Source organism: Meleagris gallopavo, chromosome 2 (assembly GCF_905368555.1).
Source record: "Meleagris gallopavo chromosome 2, MGAL_WU_HG_1.1, whole genome shotgun sequence".
NCBI classification, from domain to species: Eukaryota; Metazoa; Chordata; class Aves; order Galliformes; family Phasianidae; genus Meleagris; species Meleagris gallopavo.
The window spans coordinates 37066534-37082519 of record NC_139405.1 but is presented as its reverse complement, the minus strand read 5'-3'; the positions used below and the strand labels follow the sequence as shown (position 1 = coordinate 37082519).

Sequence of the window (15986 nt, the reverse complement as noted above, 5' to 3'; positions counted from 1 at the left end):
GTGATGAACAAGAGCCTACATGCCACACAAAAATCTGCATAAGCAGAGGTGACCAGCTATCACCACTACTATAACACACCACCCACTGCCTCACTGTGCTCACATCCACTGTTTTGTCTCCAGAAATATTCAGTAATTGTCTGTGAATGTCAATGGATGCAACTTTTTCCACATGGAGGAATTCAACAACACACCTTTGCTTCATACGTACTTCTAAGTCAGACACCATTCTGTCAGACTGCCTCTCTGCTGCCATTTCTCACACAGCAACAAAATGTGACAGAATATTGCTGGGAAAGTTCAACCTCTACTGCCATACCACCACCATCCACCTCTGACACCGTGGGCCAACATGATAAAAATAGGAGGCATTATTTTTGGAGCAGCCCTCATACCACCTTATTTTAAGCCATGGCATTTTTGGCTTTGAACAGAGTTTTCAGAAGGTATAATTTAATCACTTATGCTCATTTTAAAAGAGCAAATTCTGTGAAGTAAAATGGCAATTATTTTCTAAGTATTTTTATTTTTACACTGTGTATTAGGTTAGAAATAGAAGATTATAATAAGTGTACTGTAAATACATGAAAATGTTACTCGAATGCATGACAGTAAGAGATTCTTACGTGCACGTAACAGCCTGTAAGGAAAAAATGCCAAGACCATTAAATATTGTCTTTCCAAGTTACTGCTACATTCTTGAAGCACAATCTCCTGTGGATTGTTGCTAATGACACAGCACAGCAAGATAGTTGGAGGCTAACGCATCTCCTATGCATTAGTTACCATCTGAAAACACACGCTGCATTCCTCTAAAAATAAGAAAACTATCTTCTCAGCAGCCATAGGGACAGTCTTCAAGCAGAAGAGATGATCACCTGCTCAGGCTTGAACAGCAAAACAGGCTGAAAACCTGTAAGCTTGAAAGAATAAAGCTATATGATAATTCTGTGAATCACTTCTAGGTATTTCTTATAGAAGAGTAATTAAAATGGCTAGTCAATGACCAGAGGGATGGATACATAAGGTTCCTTGATTCAGTGGGAGGAAAATGATTCCAGACTTATGCAAGGCTGTTCTGTCACACCTGCCCCCATACCTTGTGACTCTGGACACCTGAAGTCAAGCCTTAAGCATGCAACAAAACCACCTCTGAACTACTGCTACTGTTGATGAATTAATAATACTAAGTATATTAAGACACAGCTGTTCTTAAGGTATTATGCTGTTGCTGCAGAGAGAGAACAGTTATCTGAGACAAGCTGCAAATTGTTTAGGTGGTGGACAGACAGGTGCTGCTTCCTGCTGCAGCACCGCTTGCCTTTTAGTGAGGATGTTCTCTCTTCCTCTGTGAATCAGAAGCACTCCTGGTTATTTAAGATGCATTAAAAACCTGGATTTCCCTGGAGGTGGATGTTCTTCCAGGTTGGAAAGGGAGCCCTTCGAATTCTGCCATGTCTGAAAAAAAAAAAAAAAAAAACAACTTTGTGCAAGAAAATCTGCAGGATCTACATTTTCTTCACAGTAGATAAAGCTGCACTGCAAAATTTTAATTAGGAGAATTCTGCACTTTAAACAAGCTTAATCCTTACACTGCTGTATATATGCATACAGAAAGTGGAATTATAAGGGACTATAGCCACAACAACAAATTTCTCTGGGATACATCAGAGTTATAAGACATCTTTAGAGGAAACTAACTTTAAATTACATTGTTATCATCTGTGTAACAAGTGCAGGTAAAGTGAGGGGGAAACATACACATCAATAATCAAATATGTATCGAGATATGTTAAATAGGTATACCAAATGAAAAAAGAAAAGTTGAAGCCTCTTAGAGGGAATAATTTCACCAATCACAAGAAAAATAATTCCTAAATTGTTTTAAGAAGCTATGCTGAGAAAGGGACAGAACAGATCAGTGTAAGCTTTTTGCCTCTTCCCCTCACACAATAGGACCTAGCTAGTGGCTATATTTATCCAACTTAATACAGAAGCATTTTAATTCTGCCATACAGACTGATGGATGTGCTGGAATATGGAAACAGCAACTGATATGCAGCAGCATGTCTATGAAAAATCCAAAACTGCCATTTATTTTTGGAATTCTTGCCTGTCATTTTAAGCATAAATCACAGAGTGACTGACATGTAAATAATTTAAGCAGCATGACTTCTAAAGCACAGTTGAAACCTACATGAAAATAAACCACATAAATTCAAGAGGTTATAGCAGAAAATACTTTAATTTGTATCTCATAGATTCAAACGTAGCAAAGAAGTGTTCAGATTTCAGTAAGCAGTTCTAACATTGATTTCAATAAATATTACATTTTAATAGCCAAGATAAATGGAGAGATTGTAAAGTGATGAGTTGCTGATTGCTAGTTTATAAACATAAGCATCTAGATTATTTACAACATAATACAGATCACTTCCCAGAAAAGCACAGAGCAAGGTCAGATAAAGACCCAATCATCAAAACACAACTCAAAGTGTGGCACAGTGTATTTCATGCATATACAATGACATAACAAATCACCAGCTGAAGTAGGAGAACACATTATTCTAGCTTAAGTCTGTATAGTTTACTTTTTAAACTCTGTATTCTCACCTTCTTCCTCTGGCACTTAGGAGCAAGTATGTTCAGCAACAAACATTTTAGCTATGTTGTTTGCATCAACTCTTTTAACATTTCGCTTAAGTCTTCATGACTTTGTCTTCTTGCTACCTACATGATTACAATCATTTTGTCATTTGTACAGGGAAATGTAATTTTAATCTGAAATGAATGGCAGACAACGTTGACAAGCTGATCTCCAATACGGAGCTAGAATTTAAAATAGTTTACAGCTCGTGGATAGTGTAACTAACCTTGTTTTTTCATATAAAAACAGATCTGTAAATTTCTAAAATTTAAGTTCACGTATAAAGAAGTTTGTCATCCAACTCACAGAGCAAAACCTCATAGGCAGCATAGTCAAAGACTTGACATCAATACAGTAAAAAAAAAAAACAAAAAACAGATGACAGGAAAATCATTTCAACTCCATTAAGCCTTCAAATGCAACAGAATCTCCCTATACATAGAATTACCTTGTTCAGCTGCACTCATATTTTCATGACACAACAGAAAAAAAGACATCTCTATGTCCTTATCCTAAGGACCCTGCCTGGATTGCACCAACAAACAAGCTTAATCCTTACATTGCTGTATACGTAGATACAGAAAGTAGAATTATAGGTGACTACAGTCACATTAACAAATTACTCTGGGATACATCAGAGTTATAAGACAGCTTAAAGAGCAGGTATGTCCCATAAAGAATTACATGATGCCAGACTGATGCTGCTTCAATGTCCACTGATTTTGGCCAGGCACAGATGGAAGAACAAAAACAGCAAGTTGAATCCCTAGAAGGTTGGAAGCAATTCACTTTCCCCAAAAAGCAAAGTAAGGGAAAAAAGGAAGAAACAATTTTGGGGCAACACAGACAACAATTTGTTTTTCCATCAGAAAATCCTGCCTAAAGCTCTTTAGACACTGCAATATATAATAGCAATTTAATCTTAGCTATACAAGATTTTTCACTTGAGTGAGCCTACAGATTTCCAACCCTTCCTGGTCAATCCAAAAGGGGAGGAATTAATGACCAACTGAAAAAAAGAACACACACAATAATCCAGAAGACTTGAATACTCTGCATTTAACTTATTTGATCAAACACAGCTATATACATTTGAGCTGGTCATCTAAATTTTCAAGTTAATGGAGAAAGCAAACTCTGGGGTGCAAGTTACTGAATCCCAGAGTATGTCAAACCAACCGTGGAAAAGGCCAGGTGAGTTCACCTTGATATCATCTGCTCTCCTCCATTAACTAGAAAGGGAGCCTGTGGTGACTTGCTCAGACAGGTGCCCACAAGCAAGAGAGGTTGTTGAGTTGCATTAGCTTTCACTAACACCACGTTAATTTATTTACTGGCTTAAACAGGAAATAAGGACTGGAAACCAACTGTCAATTTGTGCAACTATTACCAATTTCTTTTTTTTTTTTTTTTTTTTTTTTTAATTATTTCACTTAGCTTACCCCAGTTTGACTCAAGAAGGTTTTGTTTCTCAGGAAACAATACTTTCCTAACAAGGAATGTCAACAGGAGAGCTCATTTCCAGATGATACAAGTTAGAGTCTAGTCTGGAAACAAAGGACAGAGCATATTCCAGCTTTCAGGAATATTTCCTCTGTAAAGGATGATGTTACAGAAGCCAGTATTACTACATTAAGTAATATCAACAGGTCAGTAAATATCCAGTAGGGTGAAAAATGTTTAAGAGCACTTTGTTTCAAGAAGATTTGTATCAACAGAAGAGATGTATCTACACAATACCAGCACTTCCTACATTCATAACTCCTAACTTCATTCTGTAACACAACGGTTTAAAAAAAATCATTTTAAATTTAAACCACATTTGGTTGCTAATAGTCAGTAGTGCTGTTCTGAATTGTGTTTTGGACAATGATAAATTCCATTGACATTTGTGGACAATGATACACAAGTAATTTCTTATTTTATGAAGCTCACATTATTAACATACCCGTTTTATTATGCTGAATATCCTTTTAAAGAAGGTACAGTTAGGGATTGCATAGATACAATATGCAGTATTAAATGTCAGTGTGATTACGAATTCTAAAAAGCATTTTTTTCTTAAAGTGACTATAAAAACAAGTTCCTCCTTTTTGATTTTCTAACACCATTAAAATATAACCCATTACAAGCAAATCCATTTCCAGTACTCAGAGAGCAAAATGTGCTGCTTCAGTATCTTAGACATTAAAAAGGACAACTTCTGGAAACTGAACTGGAACAAACCAAAAAATAAAGTGGGCTAGACACAAACTTGATTGAAAAAAACTTTCCAGCTAGCCATGCTCCACTAACCCTCTTCTCCCCATTCCCTAGCCCTGATCCCTGAAGCAAATGCAGGCTGCAAAAGGGCTGCAGAAGAGTCACGACTGTACTGTGTAATAGAGAAGGTGGTTATTTTAAAGAAAGTAAGAACTTCTGAAAAGCAGCATGAAAGGGAAAAAAAACAACACTTTGATATCAGCATGATGTAAAGGAGCTTGATACAAAGTAAAATTTTCTGCTTGGTAAAATTAAATTTCATATTACAGTAAGAAGACAGGACTCAGCAAGAGCCTTATTTCTTTTTCTGGTTTACTTCTAGACAGCTAGAATTGGCATACCCAGTCCTCAGAACATACTGATGCTCAGCACTTGGGTGAGGTGAGGGGTGAACCATCTCTTGCGGGACAAGCCAAGTCAGGATTGAGGTACATATGTTTTCATATAAAACAACTTTCTCAGAAAGACAAGAAGATGAAGAAAACGTATGGTGTATCAGTACAACAGAACTGTGAGCAGAGAACTTAAGATAAAACAGATCAGCATAATTTACACATTTAAAAACTATATACTTCATTCATAAATATCTTTTCTAATTAATAACCATTCCTAGTTTAAACATAAATATTCAAGTTGGTATTTGATTTTACTTTTTATCAGTTCATGAGAGTCCTGTAAGGATCAGTTCCTTCTGCTCAATGCAGTCGTGTAAATGGTCTTCACTAAGAGGCTGCACAAAGGCCTTCATTACCTTGTTTGCTGTAGTAAAACTTTAAAATTCTGCAGCTCTTTTATACTTGTGGAAAGCCTGCAAAACAAAAACCCCCAAAGTGCTGGTAAGTAAACTGTGCAAAGAGAAGTGCAGATTTTGGCTTTCATGGAGACTTGATTTTTGTTCTTTTAAATTAGAAAAAACAACTCTGGAAGACAGTTGTGTTGTTTAACACTTGTTACTACTTTCTCACAAAAGATTACTATCTAGCTCTCCATCACATTCATATTACAGGGATTAAAATTTACATGCTATGTATGTTAAATATCTAATCATGTGTAATAATGTTTATCCAATTTTAAACAAGAACTGATCATTACATTCAAGATTAGAAGCACCAGCATGATGAAAGACACAAACTTTACTACTCTTTTAAAGCCATTAGGAAGCTATATATTGTAACTCAAACACACAACATTTTTGCTGTATCATGAATTAATCAGAATGGAAGTTTTAGTAAAAACATCTACATCAAACTTCAAATCCAAAAGCCTAAGGGCTAAATGACAGCATTGAAAAAAATCATGTGTTTTCCTTCCTTCTCACGTATACGTATTTAAAGAGAAATACAAAATGTACTTCTGTAGTTAGTAGTTAGAGTACAAGAAGCAAGAGATGTATCCAAAATGTAATGTTTAAAACCATTTAAGAGGTTTATAGAATGAATGAGATTTAAGATAGAGAGGAATTACATGCAACACAGAATGATGACCAAGGCTAATAATCAGTGCCTCACAGACTCCATTTGATGGCACAGAGTTTATCACTAATAATTGTTTAGCCTTTAAAAGTCATAGTTGCACGCACAAGTCTTTTCCACAGACTGTGAGTGCTGACACTGAAGTTTTACTAGTGTGTATTTTTTGTTTATCTGGTTGGTTTTTTTTTTTTGCACTACACAAATTACGAAAATCTTACCTTCCAAAGGCATTTACTAGAGCAACTATTTCTTGACGTGTTAGTTGAAAACCTTTTGATGGGCTATTCTCAGGAAGGTTCTGTATTTCTTTCTCAGAAAATAAAATCTTCAGAGCAGTTCCTAAGCCTTGCGTCTACAAGAAAAACCTCAATATTTTAATGTCAATAAAGTCAATGGGTAAGGTCACTTCTTCCAGCTCTCAGAAAACAAACAGAAAAGCTTTAAGCAAAATAAACATAAAAATACTAACCCATGCAAACTGTAGTACCGATTCTTAGAAGCTGATACTCCTTCAACCCAAATAACTGCACACAAACTAAGATGATAATGCAAACACATGCCATCAATTCACCAAGTTAATTCACTTAAGAATGTGTCTCCTCAGATATACTTACTCTAAACCCTCATGTTTTTAATCTCTTCCTTTCCCATTTCTTTTCTTCTCAGCCAGACCAGATGCATATGAAAGCATGAATGTTACAACACTTCCAGTTCCCTCCCTGCTACAGTACAGATGCCTCAGGAGCTGTGGATCAGATCTCTGCTTTCCTTCTCTCCTCCCCCTACCAAGTCAAACTACGTTTTTAGTATGAGGTGTCACAACACTTCTGCTTTCTCCATCTCCAGTCCCAGTGGAAGACATTGCAGTTTCAGTTTCAACCCCTATTTTATATACAGAAATAGAACAGAAAAAGCTATTCTTATTCCCCGTTTTAATCAAGCTGGGGAAGCAACCACTGGATTTTGATATAGTGGTTGAAGCTGGGTGCAAGACAATTTTGTAGGTCAGGAAATCTGGCCCTAGTTAATTTAGCATAGGAAAAGGCAATAATAGATCAGAAGTATGAATGATACAGAGTAGGCAGAACTCTATATAAACTCAGCAGGAACTACTACATTTTTGCTGCTATGAATTTATTCGAAACTTTAACTCTGATAAGCTTAATGCTGTTGTCAGTCTGGATTTAATGTTAGCATTGAGGGTTAAAATCTTGCTCTCAATAAATTCTCCAGAACCCAGGACTACTTTTCAAATCTTGGCTTTACAGTTTACCTCTTGCAGCATTTTATAATTGTGAAAATCTGAGTCACTTTATTTTTTTTCCCACTTATGCTTCGATTTGTGGAGCTAAATCTCATTAAGCAAAAGTGCATTATTTCTAGAAAGGCTTCCCACTGCTGATTCCACAAAACTCATCTGCTCACTGAATACTCAAAATACTGACTGGAAATAAGACTTGGTCTTGGGGTTACCTGGTCTTTTTTCCCCAGAAAATATAAGCTACATCTTTTAGTAAAAAAAAACACCGAGTGAACAAAATTAAACAAAGCATACCAGTTTAATTGTTAAAAAGCAAACTAAACATAAGTCTATTTTTAATACATACGTAAGGATATCGAAGACAAAACTATACCTGCAGTTTGCCCCACAGCCTGCATTTATCACATCCAACACAATCCATTATGCGGGATATGTTCTTGAAATGCAATCTGAATTCTTCCTAGCAATTAGAAACAAACAAACAAAACGTTTAGCTTAAATTGCCTCTTAGCTTTAGCAAAATTCACTTAGTACCACTAGAATATCAAATTGAACGAAACCACTACCATCTGGGGTCAGGCTATAATAAAGATTCACACAAACCCAGAATCTTGTTTCCAAGCCGTTGCTAATTCTTGACTTGAAAAGTAGGACACAGAATAACACTTGTTATACAGTTTCCAGAAACTTGCTCAAAATTTTGAGCTTTAACTACTTACCTGTTCCCCTATGCAATTTTAACTCAGTTGTTCAAATTCTTTTTGAACCAACCTACATACCCAACAAACCAGCCAAACAAGTGCCAATTCACAAACGACATTTCCCAACCAAAACTGTGGGCAGACAGCTGCTTTGCAGTTTCAGAGTGGAAGCAAATACAATACAGAATTGAGTAATGATTAATTAATAATTATCTAATTCAGATCATTCAAATAAAATATTTCAGGTCAGAAAAGAAACACTGGCTGGGCTGATAAATTACTGGCACCTTTCAAATAGTATTCTTTCTAGTGCGGATGAAATTCTGTATAATACTAATTTCAATAGTAGTAGGTACCAGTAAGTATTAAAACAGATATTTACTGCAATGAAGCACAGACCAGTTGTGGAAATGTAGTGCATACCAATCTGAACAACAGTCTGGTAACACTGGCAGTTACTACATAGTAACAGCATTCACAGTAGGATCCTGTGTCCAAGAACAGTGCCTTCCTAATGTTAAATTCATATTCTATTTCATTGAATTGTGCTTTATGTATGTACTAGCCATGGGTATTTTAAGCAAATGCCACTTCCTGGAGGGGTGGGGAGTGTCCTATGTGGAAGTGATACTATATTAAAAAATATATATTGCTTATACCATTAATAGAAAAATCAACACATTTGTATTAGCACACTCCTGATGGCAAACAAAGCACTAAAACAGAGATTCTAGTCTGCACAACTCAGCATAACACTTTGCGTTCATTTACAGTGAACAAGATTGAGAGGCTTCAGACAACTCCTTAAGTTTTCATCCTTGTCTTCTCTAGTCTACCTCTCAGAAGTATGTTGCTGAGAAGTTCCCTAAAATAACTACTTAATTCTGAAATGAATATTTCAGATGTTAATCAGAAAAGTAGCTTCACCTTCAATGACTTGGCTCCTTTTTTATCTCCAGCAAACATGGACTTCTCATCAAAGTGCATATGGAAGGACCTAAGAAAGACAGAATGGAAAAAAAAACCACAAATGTGGCATGAACTACAGCATAGCTCAAGCTTGCACCGCAGCTGTTACAGAGTAAACACTCTTTCTAATTGTTTCAGATGAAAAATTTCTCCCAAGTTTCACATCACTGCTCTTCAAAAGCATGCTGTTACCAGATGTTTTGCTATTCAATCACTATATCCTGAAACCTGGTACAGTTTTGCTGAGAATTCTCTTCATTTCCATTGATCAAGACTTCTTAAATATACAAGAATGCCTTAATACTTGGCCTTTCCATTGTCTGAACTTCATATTTGTCATCTGAACACATCCTAAACACCTAGCGTGACTGAAGCCACACAGCATGCAACTGATCACAAAAAAAGATGACAAAGAATTGGACTGAAGAGCCTTACAGAGCAAACATTCTTTCTTCTGTTAAGACTATGGTAAAAGCTGGATTACTCACTGGATCATTAATTAAAAGAATATACGTACTATTTTCTTACTCAAAATAGATCATGTATTTTACACTGAAGAATCAGACAAAAGAAACAAAGAGGGAGAAGCCTGGGGTGCTATTTTTTTTTCTCCTTTTTTTGTTTTTATTTAAAAATATAAGTATTCAAGCCTTGGAAATATTTTTTTCTTTCATTATTTTGCTTTCTCATGCTACTCTTCCCTCTCCTATTCAAAAAGGAATTTACTCTCATTCTCACTTGAGAATATAATTGAAAGTTTCCAACTGTTGAAAACAAAAAAAAACCAACCTAACGCCTTTACGCCTTACTTTGTATCCCTGAAGATTTCTAGTAAGAGAGCTTTAGATTCAGCATCCTCATGGCCATTTCCAGTGTAAAGGTCAACAACGGAACGCTCAAAGTACGGTGCAACCTTTGACAAAGCCCGCAGCTCTATCAAATAAAGGAAATACAAGTTTTTCAGCCTTCTTGGTCCTTCTCCCTTGGTTTCAATGGGATCAAAACGACGAGTGAACTCTTTCACATTTGGTCCCCAGCGAGGTTTCCCCCAGGTTTCTACACAAGAAATAAAAAAGTGGAGGGGGAGGAGGTTAAAAGCATGTATTTTGAAAAAAGCTTTTTTGGTAAGAACCAAATATACATAAAGTTTGGGGAAAAAAAAAAATACATTTCAGATAATGTAGTGTTTCATTCAGTAGTTTTACTTCAACTCAAATTACCTTCAAGAAGATAATTGGCACACAGGTGTAAATTAATGCTAGCATGAAGTCCAGAAATAAGTTTATAAAACACCCTTTTCTCAAGGCAAAGACCTGTTGAGGAAAAAAGAAAAGAGACAAGCAAACCTCAGCCTAGGTATTCAAAACAATGCATTAAAATTAGCAGACCTTGACATTTCACCAATATAAGTCTGCACCATTTAACTGTCAAGAATTACTGTTATAGTGCCTCATCATTAATTTCAGCAGTATGTTTTGGAAGCTATTATATTCATAGTAAAAAAAATATATACCTCTTATTTTTATACATGAAGTATCACCAAGAATGAAGTTTGACATTTCTTAGTTGGTTTTTCAGTGTTTTAATAAATACAGTCCAATAAGCATCCAACAAATTGCTACATGAAAGTAAAATTGTTTACGCAACGGACTTAAAATAGTCTTGAATTTTGACTATCTGGAAACCAGAACTCTAGTGTGACCTATCCTAGTTAGAATTAAAGCTATCATTACTTTAGAGTAGTGTTCTTACAAAAACATAAAAAAATCCAGAAAGCCCTACGGCCCTGGAAAACAGCCAAAAATGCTTCTTCCCAGCTGTACTGTAAATTCACTGAAGATTTAAACGCACTGAGCAAAGCCCTAAAAACATGACTTTGATGAATAAAGGCTTTCACAGCATAAAAAGAAATGTAGTGGCAATGGGTGGCCAAAATATAATTTGTATGTAGAAACTGCTTTGAAATACAGCTTACCAAGAGAGAGACTACATTTAGAATTTAGGGGTTTGCTTCCTTCATAAATATATGTTTGGGTGATTCCCCTGTCACTCCAGTTTCTACAAACAGAAGAAGGAAGAGCTGATGGGGAAGCCTGTGAGACTGAGATACAGCCTCATTTACAGCCAGCATATTTTAAGAAGCATGTGAACATGTGCTTTTCTACAATAGAACCGATGAAAGCTTTCTAACAATAGTAGATTTCTGAAAGGCATAATGAACTAAGTTGCAAATTAAGTACATTTAATTCATTTACTTTTTTTCCACACCCTACAAAACAGGATTTTGATTTCTACCACTGTAATAATTTCATTTAAAAATAAACAAATTGTTACACATTTTGAGAAGATCTCTTACACATATGTATTAGCCACAGAACCATTAAAAGCTTTAATACTTTTAAAAGTAGTTTTAAAATACAACTAATAATATTTCTAGCATATGCAAGGATGCATTGCTGTCTAAAGGAGCTGAAAACTCAGTAAGTAATATTGAAATGAATTTCCTCTTTACAAAAGCTGAGAAGTTAGAGTTTAAGGAATTCATCACATAAGAAAAACTCTTCAAATACCCTCAAGGAAGAAAAATGTTCTTTGAATAACACTCAAGTTCTGCACAATTTATTAGTAAGCCTACACTATGAAAAACATTTGGAGAGAAGAAAAAGTACTACCGTGTTCTTCCTAGTGAATTTCAATTATATTAATCCATCTGAAAGAACTTACCTTCTAGCCATGTGTAGAAGGATTCTCCTGTAATGTTAGAAAACACTATTAAAATAAAGAACATTCATTTTCATCACTGAAGTACCTTTATATTAGTGTGTGTACTAACATTAGCTGCCATCTGGACATAAAACTAAACAACTTAGCTACTGAAGCGAGAACAGGCACTGACATCGTTGATCTTTGAAAACACTTAAAATCTGTTGGGGTCAGAACAGGAGAAATACAAGAATAAACATGGCTATGCTACTAGTAAAGTTTATGAATACACTTGATTAAATGCACTAGTGATTAAAAATGTGACAGGAAAGAATAACTGAGAAAAGAGGCGTATGTGTGGAAAGACATTTCACGTACATTTCCTGCAACCATCACTGTTACATATCACAGCAATCACTTATATAACAACTATTTCCAAAAGCAAAGAAACTACTGCATTCTGGAATCTAACAGCAAACTTAAGGTTTGAAGAATGACCCAGGATTCTAAATTACACATTGCCCAGGTACATCAGTTCTTTACTGGATGTGTTCTTAGATTCTAAACTCACAAATACTTCATGCTTATACTATGTTTCACATGGGTAGCCCTTCTGCACTGCACAACCTTTAAGATGATCAGCAACCAAAAATAAAGTGAATTCCTGTACTCAGATCCAAACAAAGAAATACTGAAGACATAGGAATGTCTTCTGATACAGCAGAAATCCATCCAATCAATTTCTGGTTAACTTTGTTAGTATCTGTACAAGCCCTAAAATCTCTCAATTTAAAGATCTGCTGAGGAAAACAGCCAAAAAATTTAAGTGATCAGCACAGAAAGCAACTTTATGCTAACTGATCCTAAACATCAAGGCAATGCTTTAAAGCAGTATTAGCTTTGTTTATATATAAAATGAACACTATTCATTCTATCCGAAAAAGTAAATGTTATCCACTACTACCTCTAAACTACCTTCAAAAGTCAACTAAATTCAAAGCAGAAGAGGAAAAAACCTATAGCTGACCGTTGCAAAATGACTTCTAGAAGTTCTTCCTCAATTACATGCAATAGGTAATTAATTCACATCTTTGAAAGATGAGAAGAAATCCTGTCTGCTGCTTCTAATCCCAACCAGTATAGCACCTTTTCTATAAGCAGTATGCATTTGTATCCAGAAGAGCTTCTTCAGCTCAAGAGGCCACAGGGGATCACTGGTAATCCAGCATAAAACACACAGAAAAGCAGAATAAGATGACTTACCATTATCTCCTCCTAAGAAGTTGAGGTAAAGGAGAGAATAAAAATCCATGAGCATTAAAAATCAAAGCAGTAATGAAATACAAGCTTTACTATAAAAACTGAAGAAGTACAAGAAACCTTATTTACACTACCAAAAATACAGTCTACTTCCCATCCTATTTTTCCTCCTCAAGACGGCCTGAGACTAAACACATAATAATGAAAGTCACTAAGAATTTAAAATCCTAGTACAGCTTCTTGAAAGCCATGTATTAGCTTCAGAAAGACATGAACTTCAGTTCACATTATTCAACAGTCTGACCAATACTCCTTTCTGAAATTCTAATCTCTGAGATAAACTACTCTTGCAACTATTTTTATTGTATCTGCCAGCAGTAGTTATTATGAGCAAAAGCTACACCGAGTTTCTAACATCTGGTGATGTTTTCTAACTACCCGTTGGTTAAATTGCATTTCACAAAAGAGACACACATTGGCATAGCAACACCAATTAATTTGAACACACAGTTCTGAACTTTAAATTGAAAATCTAAAGCCCAAGTCATTATGCTTGTTTGTTTTAAATGAATAACTGAGCCTTCTTAAGTATTATTTTGTCTTAAGATAATTTTATTTCTACGCTTTCAATGAACTAACCATTGTTTACAGAAAGCGTACAGCTACATTATAGTAGGATGACTATGCATTGAAAGGCTTAAATAAAATGGTCTAGAAAAAGAGACAAGGGAAGAAAACAACTGCTGGATTCATTGAATTTTAATTCCTTCCCAGCCACAATATAAAATTACTGTGACACTTGTCCACTGAATAGTTTTAGATGTCCTTTAATCTTCAGGAGGCTCCCCTGACATTACTAAGCATATTCATGTGCATAAAATCAAGCATATTTGTAATCCAACACCACAGTGTAAATATTGGCAATGGATAGTTGCTTCAACACAGGAAATTTAAAAAGCAGACAGCATGCTAAGAGACTAAAGAATATTATTTGTATTATTTGTATTGAAGTCACTATGTTAAAAGAATTGCATTAAAAAAATAAAATAGACAAAACCCACCCCTACTAGGTGCCAGTGGATTTAAAGGACGATAGACAGATCGAGGCCTAGAAAATAAGTTAGAAAACGCAAAATCAGTTCTAAGCTAAATTGAAGTGCAAGTATAAAAGCAACCTTCCTCTCCCACCCAATTACTTGAAACAGTTTTCTTCATAGATGCTGTTCCACACTCTCCAAGCAGAGGGCCCTTTGTATCCTGTGTAACGCTCTGGATTCAGCAGCAAATCCACATACTGTGCATCTGGAGATCTCTCATCTAAATAAGAAATGTTTTGTTATGTATTCTAACTGATCGTTTAAAAAAAGACTTTAAAAGTCACACAATTAAATACAAATAAGAAGTCTTGTATAATACTCTTATTTCTCCAGTGGTATTACAAATACCTTGTACATAAAAACAGCAATATACACTCTAAGCAGAAAGGTAAAGAATATCATCTCTTTCACAGTCTTATGCTGCCACCGTTTCTGCAATTTCTTACCATTTTCTATGTGGCTTCTTCACCTTCACTGTGAACACTCTACGTGCCATGTGCTTTTATGCCTTTCGCAAAGATATGAAAAGTGCTTTATTTTAGATGGGCTTCAAACTCAGGGCTTAGTCAACCACAGTGTTTGGTGTGAAGAATGAATTTTTTTTTTTTTTACAAATGGGTACAATGCAAATATGGTTCCTCAGCAAACACAAAGAAGCACATCTTGGTGGTAGAACAGTCTTTATTAGCTGAATCACTGTTATTTCCAAGATAACCTTGTACAGTTGCATACAGCATGGACCCTATTGTTAACCGAACAAGCCTTCTGTGTAGCAGAAGCACAGACTACTGCAGCCCTGCTGTAGTGATGAGCTGCTGGGATGTACTATTTAAGATATTAGGATACAATTGGATCCTTAATTCCAGTGCTTCTGTTGGAGCAGTGAATTATAAATTATTTATTGGATTACAGTTTACAATGCTTTTGGTTTGTGGCCGGACTTGATGAACTTTAAGGTCTTTCCCAACCTGAGCAATTTTATGATTCTATATTCCAGGACATGCTGTTGGTTACGGAGCAAAACATTACTGAAGCAACATTTCGGCAAATTATATCCTCATCCCTAAAGCTGACTTCAAATTCAGGCAAAACATCCACATTAAATCACTGTCTGAAAACTCGATATGAATAAAAGTTAAATTTTATGTTACAACAAGTAGAAAGCAGGAATAATTCCCTCTCCTTTTCCTCTCTGAAATTCTAGGTCAAGAGCAAATCATGCTAAAGAGACCCATGTACAGTACAGGCCAGTAATCCATACTTATTCAAAGGAATGGGCCAAGCAGCACAACTGTGCATTTCCTCAGATGTTGAAGAGATGAAGAGTGAAAACTGCTCTAAAAAGAAGAAATGACCCTGCACAAGCCGTTTAAGCATCACTTCAGCAGTAGTAGCAAAAACAAAGAAGAGAGACTGACAAGATACACAAGAACAAAGTGAGAATCAGATGGAGCACAGCTAACCAAACTAGTTCCTACACTTCCTGGTCATTTCAGCTCTCCAATTTTTGTTCTCTGTCCATTTACAAATGCGTCTCAGGGGCAGCAGAGCAGAAGGACGGAAAACTGACCTAAGTTGAGATGGTATTTTTTCCAGCTGGATCAATTTCTTTAC

At 35.6% G+C, this 15986-nt stretch overlaps 1 protein-coding gene across 4 annotated transcripts in view; it reads right to left on the bottom strand.

Moving 5' to 3' along the window:
- Positions 1 to 506: 506 nt before the first annotated feature.
- Positions 507 to 15986, bottom strand: part of ERO1B (endoplasmic reticulum oxidoreductase 1 beta) — a 31206-nt gene continuing 15726 nt past the window's right edge. Inside the window, exons 7-17 of one of the 4 annotated variants that reach the window (XM_085219670.1) lie at positions 14472 to 14592; positions 14337 to 14383; positions 13279 to 13290; positions 12037 to 12063; positions 10533 to 10625; positions 10122 to 10368; positions 9271 to 9340; positions 8016 to 8102; positions 6600 to 6733; positions 5661 to 5717; positions 507 to 1458 (exon numbers count right to left, since the gene is read on the bottom strand). In XM_085219670.1, the coding sequence (XP_085075796.1) occupies positions 1386 to 1458; positions 5661 to 5717; positions 6600 to 6733; positions 8016 to 8102; positions 9271 to 9340; positions 10122 to 10368; positions 10533 to 10625; positions 12037 to 12063; positions 13279 to 13290; positions 14337 to 14383; positions 14472 to 14592 (968 nt within the window). In that variant the 3' untranslated portion in view covers positions 507 to 1385. Of the gene's footprint in view, positions 1459 to 2226; positions 5718 to 6599; positions 6734 to 6753; positions 7264 to 8015; positions 8103 to 9270; positions 9341 to 10121; positions 10369 to 10532; positions 10626 to 12036; positions 12064 to 13278; positions 13291 to 14336; positions 14384 to 14471; positions 14593 to 15986 lie in introns of those variants that run through there. The other 3 variants (XM_085219671.1, XM_085219672.1, XM_085219673.1) reach the window with 3 other exon arrangements.